The 8,503-nt window shown below is 36.3% G+C and overlaps 1 protein-coding gene across 1 annotated transcript; it reads right to left on the bottom strand.

Moving 5' to 3' along the window:
* Positions 1–953: 953 nt before the first annotated feature.
* On the bottom strand, positions 954–7,957 carry LOC110628833 (CDPK-related kinase 5). Its single transcript, XM_043948677.1, has 11 exons — positions 7,038–7,957; positions 5,789–5,919; positions 5,586–5,627; positions 5,318–5,426; positions 4,522–4,600; positions 4,135–4,431; positions 3,934–4,046; positions 3,080–3,187; positions 2,941–3,003; positions 2,683–2,850; positions 954–1,481 (listed from the first exon to the last, which is right to left on the bottom strand). Exons 1-11 carry the CDS (start codon positions 7,677–7,679, stop codon positions 1,341–1,343), a joined length of 1,893 nt encoding a protein of 630 aa, XP_043804612.1. The 5' UTR covers positions 7,680–7,957; the 3' UTR covers positions 954–1,340.
* Between the last annotated feature and the right edge of the window lie 546 nt (positions 7,958–8,503).

The following is an 8,503-nucleotide window of genomic DNA, read 5'->3' as shown; positions in this document are numbered from 1 at the left end:
AGAGGGCATGTATTTTTTTTTTTTCTATTTTGAAAAGGAGAGAAAAATTGAACAGAAAAAGTGAGAATAAAAAAGTTATTAACATAAAATTTAAACTTTTTTAAAAATAAAAATGTAAATAATTTATTCTTTTCATTAAAAAATAAGAAGAGAAATGTAAAGAATATATCCTTTTGTTTTTATAAAATTTGAATAAGAAGAAAATAAAAGATATAAATACAATAATAAAGTTATTTTTCTTATATAATGATTGAAAATGAGGAGAATAAAAAAAGTTATAGTGAATTAATAATTTTAAGAGAAATTAAAAAAAAAATTCTTTCTTATACCACATCGTTGACAGAGTGATCAACAATCATCAAATTTTTAACAGCTGCCGTTATCGACATACTACAATATATTCGTTAAGAAAAAGAAATTTTTAGGGTAAAGCAACAAGCTAACAGTTGCCTCACAATATGCTAACAGTTGCCTCGTGGCAGGATATGCTTGTTCTCATGCGAGTCCTGAGCCTGGAATGAGCTTCCTTCACATTTCTAACATACTTAGAAAAATTTGCAATTTAATTTTTATATTATAAAATAATCTTAAAATTTTAAAAATTTATTAATTATCCTTCTATTAATTTAAATCATTAAATATTTTGTTATTTAATTTTTATACAAAAAACTATTAATCCATCTTCAATTTTATAAAAATATCTACTAATTAATTTTTTTTATTAATTTTAATTCTATATACTATAGGACTAAATAATTTTTCCATGATTTTATTGATTCTGAATGAATTTCCTTTGTCCCAGAAAAAAACACATACACACAAAGGAACCCATGAGAAGTACCAGACCCAATAGCTTTTCCAGTTTCACTCATTAGTCCAAGAACCCTATAATGAATTCCCAGTGGCAAAACAGAGCAATTGGCATTCGACTAGAAAAGTATAAACGCATAAAATGAAACAACTCAATCATGCCTAGTGGTTATGTAAGAACATCAAGCGTCCGCCAGTTTTGAGAGGTTAAATCACCTGCATCTAAACACACGTAACTACACAGCTTTACAGTGAAAAATAATATACGCCTGAAGCCTTCGTTGCGACAAGTGGTTCAACCACAAGTCTCACAATTTTATCCTTGACGTACACAAGATTGTGCCACAGGGGAAACCTGTCCAAACTCCATTTCCAGGATCATGATTTCCGTAGCAGCAACTTGTAGCTTTTTCTTTTCATATTCAGGCGAGAGAATCGTCCTAAACGTGCCCCACTCTGTTTTTTATTGGCCAATACACAGCTTGTGGACATCCACCCGTCTTTTGGAGCTTCTATCAGCTTAGAAATTTCTACTGGGCTTTTGCAAGGGTTCTGCTAGACACGCCATGTAATAATTTGACAAACCCAAGGAAGCTCAACTTTCCGTCAGTGTGCCTGATCCAATCATGGAGAACAGCATGTACAGGGACAGAAGGACTAAGGCCAAGTTCCTGAAAAGTATCATACGTCAATGCATGTTTTTCCAATGAATTGCACTTCAGAGCTCAACCCATAAAAGTTGGAACCCATTCTTGTATGAACACAACCAAATCAAGAGGTCAAAGAAGCAACTAGAAGAAAGTTGATCAGTTGCATTTCAAACCCATTAAAAAATAGAAGTCAGCAGAAGAACAGTCGATTGAACGGTTATTAAAGACTACTACAACTAGGGAAATAATACAAACTTGAGCTCATAACCATAAAGATAGATCTAAACAAAAGGAGGGAGATTTTGAATTAATTCAGGGTTTGGTCTTTGCTCGTTAATGAACAATTAACTGCAAAACCAGACAAGAAGATTGCGCCTTTGCTTACCAAAAAAAATATTTCTTTAGGATTAGGGACTAACAGTCTATTTGTCAAATTCTAGGACAGCAAGTCAAAATCCATTAATGTCACATACTAACAAGACAGTATTCAAATAATAAAAACACCTAAACGGCTTAATGCTCTATTCACCCTTGTACTTATTGGGAATATTCAATTTGATCCGTTTTCAACTTTTGTCCAAATTACTTCCAATTTAAACTCAATTTAGCCCAAATATCAAGAAAATCAAGAAATTGGGCTTCTTGATTTTTAGGCTAAATCAAGAATTTAAGAAATTCAGCCCAAAAATCAAGAAATTGAGATTCTTGATTTTTGGGTATATCAATAGTCAAATAACTTTAGTACATTAATATTGATTAATGGGCTAAACTGAGATTAAATTGAGATTCTTGATTTTTGGGTATATCAATAGTCAAATAACTTTAGTACATTAATATTGATTAATAGGCTAAACTGAGATTAAATTGAAATTTCTGAGGTAATATGAGCAAAAATTAGACAATGAACTAAGACTGAATATCCTGAATAAGTACAAGGGTGAAATTGAACATTTAGCCAACACCACCAACAAGTCAAAAAAGGGGTTGAAACCCAAAGCCACAATTTAACTTGCATGCCCTTAATGGCTGAATCCTAACAAAAGACCCCTTTTTTATCGGTAGGTATTTGGGGGAGGGGGAGGGGGAGGGGAAATGACTAGTCAAAAGACTTCCTACTTAAAACAGTTAGAAATCAAACCGCACAAACTTGTTGAAAAACATAACCATCCATAAGTCTACATGCAGAATACTCTTTTAGTTTCAAAGCAAATAAAGCCCATACCGATGCCAGTTCCTCAATCATAATGGCCCTGTTTCCATCCTTCTCAAAAAGTTCATAGGCACAACGAGCATGTTGCTCCCATCTATCAGTAGCCTCTAACTGATGGACACTTAATGCAGCTGCGCAGAATTCCTCAAAATCCATCCTTCTGTATTGAAGTGCATTAAGCTACAAGAAACCAAAAAAAGTGCCAGTTATTGAAAAGTAAAAAATTAAGGAACAAATTATTAAAATAGGCATCATAGTCAAGGCACCTACAGAGGCTACAAAATCAGGGATGCGTGACTCCCTCATAGCATCAGTGGCATTTTTCATCAAGGCCTAACCATGGAGAAAGAGTGAGCATAATCACAGTGAAATGGGTAAGAAAACTTTAAATATTCTGATAGTAGCCAACCGCTTTGATATTTTCTAAGCTTATAGTGCCATTTTTGTTAGGCTCCAACAGTGTATACTGCTCCTTCAAATAAAATAGATCATCAACTGTCAATGTTTTAGATAGAGCCTGCAAGAATGCCAACAAAGAAGTGAGATAAAACTTAGGACAAACAATGAATAAAGAGCCCAAGAAAAAAGGGCAGTCCAGAAAGAGGTTTTAATCCATGAAATGCAGGACCTAAAAGGAAAATCAGTGAGCAGCTAGAAATTCACGCAGTGAAATCCTCTCAAAGTACTTAGAAAAATATATCGCATCAAAATTGGGACACTTTTTCTTTAAAATATAATTTTTTGTATTATGATTCTCGATATAAACCAGTCTATTTTTTGACACTATACTGTTTGAGAACATAATATATAGATGAATTTCTTTAGCCACTGAGAGTCATTAAACTGCCAGTACCAAGGCAGAAATGTTTTATGACTTCAACATAAGATCAACCAACGTTTAAGATACAAAGAGGCAAAAGTGAAAGGAGGTTGTGATTCCACAACTCAATTTGAGGCATGGAAAACAAACTTCTGGAAGCCAATTATCTTCCTCCAGCCATGCATTTTCATAGGAATATGCATTATAACCGCTAGGCAAAAGTGATCGAGCTCAGGTGATTTGCTCGCAGCAATCCCTCGCTAACTTGCACCATGACAACTTCTCAACAAAATTACAGGAAAGTAAAAATAATAATGTACAAGAAAAACTAATAATAATAATATAATGAAAGAAATTGCAAAGTGCTTAAAAGAAATGATATATTGTGAGAAAAGTCCACACCAACAAATTTATCTCATTAATGAACAGCACTGGATACACACCCTTAAAGCAGCCTTCCGAAGAGATGATGAACGCATATAAGCTTTCATGAGTTTGAATATAAGAATATCCAAAGGGACTCTAACATCAGTAGAACTTCTAATCCAGGGATGACCTGCAACAAATAATTGTGGCTAACAATTCAGAAATATAAAAAATAAATGAAGAACATCAGACTAGAGTCAGGAGGTCAGAACACTCACATAGGGCTTGGGCTGCAGTCAATCTTTTTCTTTGGTCTTTATTCAATAGTCGCTTGACAAAGTCTTTTGCCTCACAAGATAGAGAAGGCCAAGGCACCTCATCAAAACCTGGATCAGCTTTTAGAACAGCCCGAAAAATTCCAGATTCAGTCCGGGCCCAAAAAGGACGGCTGCCACACAAAAGAATATATGCAATCACACCTATACTCCAGACATCAGCTTCTGTACCATAAGATCTATGCAGAACCTCAGGTGCAACGTAGTATGCACTACCAACAATGTCATTCAGTCTTTCATCTGGAAATTACATTAGAAACCATTGACCAATTTGCAAAGCAACTAACAAACAAACAGCCGACTAAATGAGGGTTCAGAGTGGGGACAAACCTGGCCTAACAAAATCCGACAAGCCAAAATCTATGGCCTTCAATTGAGAGTTCTCATCCTTCGATGTGAAGAGGAAATTCTGATCCAGCAAGTAGCTACACTTAGATAAGAATGCATGAATGATAAAAAAGATTGCAAATAACACATGCAGTGAGAAAATATGCAGTCAAATTTCTACCAACTTGACATGCAAAATAAATTAGCAGAAAAGCCCATTTGATTCTGTCCTGCATCCTGCTCCTTTACTATTTCCATCCAAATAAATAATTATGAATGGCACACCTACCAAAATGCCAGAGATAGCAACACATGTGCTGCTTTCTTCTGATCCCATGACATACATTGAAACTAGTTCCAACTAAAGCATTAAATAGAGATGCAATTTGACAAAAACTGACCAGAAATTTTAGACACCTCTCCCTTTAAGGTAGGCAAGCCTACATCACTTGTCACTTTGGAAAGGTAGCAACTAGGCTGCCAACAGGTATGAAGGCAAGATGTGTAATATAGTAACTAAAATGCTATTGCTAAACAGAACGCCAGTCTTTGTCAAGCAACCAGGTTCAGGTGCTCACTTTTCTGTAATATGGTCCTACCTAATAGCTGAAAGATAAGAAGGGGGGTGGGGCCGGGGGGGGGGGGGGGGGAACACTCCTAGTATTTTGGCAATTGGCAGGAAAGGTCTCTCAAATGCCTAGCCATATGGCTGCCTAAAATATCACTCTTGATACAAGATGCAAGGACCATTTACATCCCACCATACACACTAGTCAAACAGAATGAGAATGTGTTTCACCTCAGGTTTAAGATCCCGGTGCACCACACCCTGAAGGTGGCAAAATGCAGCAACATTTAATATCTGTATTAGAACAGCTTTTGCATCATCCTCCATATATTTCCCACCTCTGCAGCATCGATCAACTAGCAATTAGCAATTGACTAACTTTCTTCATTATTTTTTTTTTCTTTAGTCCATCAGCAACTTTGTAAATGAAAATGTTTCAGATTAAAAAGAAATGGAAATTATAACTGCATACTAATTAACTATTAAAGAAAAACAATACCTTGAAAGTATTCTATCCAGGAGTTCCCCTCCTTCACACAACCTGAAAGATGGATGTCAATTTATAATAAACCATCATAATGGATGCCAGGTTAATAGCCATGGAAAGGACAATTCAAAAGATGTTATTCTTTTCGTTGTGATATAATAACAAAGGTGGTATCTAATTAAAAGAATAAGGCAATAGGCACAATTAGAACTCACTCCATCACAATGTAGACGTTATCATGGTCTTCATATGCATCATAAAATTGTACTAGATTGTTATGTCCAGTTAATGCTCGTAATATCTTGACCTCTCTTCTCACATCTTCGATGGCAATAGCTGTAGTCATCTAACAACAAAGATGGAAATCACAATAAGCAAAGATAAAAATGGTTACACAATCTGACAACAATAGTATGAAGGAATAGTAAGCAGAACAATGAAAATTAGGTTCTTGTCCCATTTCTAGCCAAAGCTTAAACTGAAATGTTTATATTTTCAGAATGCACAAGCATATCAAGAAAAGCAAATCGAATTGGGACAGTGGTGCATTTTTGGAAAGGGAGACCAAAAAACTCTTGCAACGCTGGAACAGAAATTGGTTCCCTTCCAGAAGCAGATTAATAAAATAAGACAATGGAACTTATGAGGCTAAAGATCTAACATGAAGCATCGCCAATGTACAAGGCTTAAAGCCTTATAAGAGTTGGAGGGGGGTTGTCTTAAGGGCAGACTTTCCCTTCCTTTTCTTTTTTTGGCAGTGTTTCCACATTCCAAACACAATGTAGCCAAAATTGTGAAAGTGTGAAACACATGACCTGGTCACCAACATCTAACAGCAATGTCAAATGATCACAACCAATATAGTTAGCCCACATAAAAAACAAAGAAGACACATCATTCTTCATCTTCATACAGTGAAAACTTAAACCACGGAAACCTTCTAAACATATCATCACAAAATCTATTACTAAAACATTCTACTATACATACATGCATACAGGTGTGTGTGTGTACAGCTGCTTATTGATCAAGTCATTCCGTTCACCGTTTTAACTTCTGTTGAGAGAATCTAAATCTCATCAAGCTTAAACTTAAAACGAAACCATATCAAGCGTCAAAGCACAAAACACTTTTCTCGACACCTTTTCCAATCAGACCATGCAAAGGTAATCTATGAAGCAACACCCAATGAATTTGAGGGAAAAAAAAAGAATCGACCGGATGAGTATTGTTACGAATATTCCAATTCTCATGGGTTTCCATCATCATTCTCATACTCAAAACTGGTCCGACATGAATGTGCATTGAAAAAGATAACCAAAGAAATATACCGACGGATCCAACCCCAAAATGCCAATACAGAAGCAAACAATGACTTGTTGACATGAGATCACTCATCGTTGACTAGGGAACCCAATAGATTTGAGGTCAATTCTCCAACAAAATCAAAACCACAAAACATACCTTCGCTTTCGGGATGATTTTGACGGCAACCTGCTGCCCTTTAAGCTCGCCCTTCTTAAACTTGGCCTGACAAGTATACCCAAAATGTCCTCTCCCAACCTCGTCTCCTAACTCATACTTGCTTCCAAAATGCTTGGAGAATCCAAAGCTCTTATCAAGCCCGGCCAACTCAGTCTCGCTGCCCTCCGGAATAGCCGCCTCGTTCGGCTTAACCGAGCCATGCCGCCGCGCAAGAACAGCACGTATATGCTTTGCAGGAGACGGCGGGGGGAACGGCCTCTTGAAGAAACGCTTAGGAGTGGAGTTCGCGCTGGCAGTATTTGTAGCCGGAGACCTCGCCGGCGACGACTTCTTAGAGAAGAAGTAATGCGCAGGACTGGGACTATAAAACGGAAAAAACGGCGACTTCTTAACACACTCTAACACCGTCTTCTCATCCTTTCCAGTTTTCTCCATCTCTTCCCGGCTGCGATCCTCAATGTTAGAGTTTTGCCCTCCATTTCCGGCGACCGAATCTGGTTTAGGCACATCCTTGGGCAGGATAGAGTTAGCATTAGCTCGAACAGCGGAGATTCTAGTGTCGGACACAGGAGACGCTGAAGTGGTAGGGTTTGGGGAGGGTTTGGAGGTGCAGAGACCCATAGTTGAGCCTCCCCAAACTCAGCGAGAAATCTGTTAGAGATAAATTTTGAATTCCGACTACTGAAACTGAAAGGTCAAAGCATTGTAAATGAATATATCAAATCGGAATCGAACCGCCGGTTTCGAATCTCAGGGTTTAAATTTTCAATTTTCCAACTTTTGAAAAGCAGGAATAGGATCTTGGGTTTATGGGAATGGAGGTTCGTGCATCTGTGTGGCTCGGTGAGAGAACAGATAGGGATCCACGCATGGCGATAAAAGGACAACGACGGTGTAATTGCTTTTATTTTATTTAATTTTTTTTTTGTGCTGTTGACGACGACGAAAAGAAGAAGAACTAAAATCTGAAATTAATTAAATTCAACTAATTTGTTTTGTATTTTTTTTTTTTAGTTTAGTAGTTGAAATTATAATCAGAAGCTTTTTGTCAGAAGGTAGTGTGGGCCCACGTCTGGTGGTCCATATGTTTATTTTTAAACGTGGCGTAATTATGGTTGGTTTTGTTAATATTTGTTATTAAGATGCTCCCATCTCATAGACTTTTAGTTCAATCACATTCGAGCGTTTTCAAAAGTGTGAAGTCTTTCAATTTAATTTTTTTATTACTTATCACACAAATATAAAGTTATAATTATTTCTATATAAATTAAAATAATAAATTTTTATCTTTTTAATATATATGTAAATAGTATTTCATTTTCTTTAAAATGTTTGATCTTACCTTTATTAAGCAGTGAACGACGACTGTCTGAATAGTAAGTTTTTTTCTTATTTTATTTCTAACGGAACAAATAAAATATCTCTCTGTTTGAGTTGCAGTGGTA

The sequence above is a fragment of the Manihot esculenta genome, chromosome 12 (genome assembly GCF_001659605.2).
Source record: "Manihot esculenta cultivar AM560-2 chromosome 12, M.esculenta_v8, whole genome shotgun sequence".
NCBI lineage: Eukaryota > Viridiplantae > Streptophyta > Magnoliopsida > Malpighiales > Euphorbiaceae > Manihot > Manihot esculenta.
This window is presented reverse-complemented; position numbering and strand designations above follow the sequence as displayed.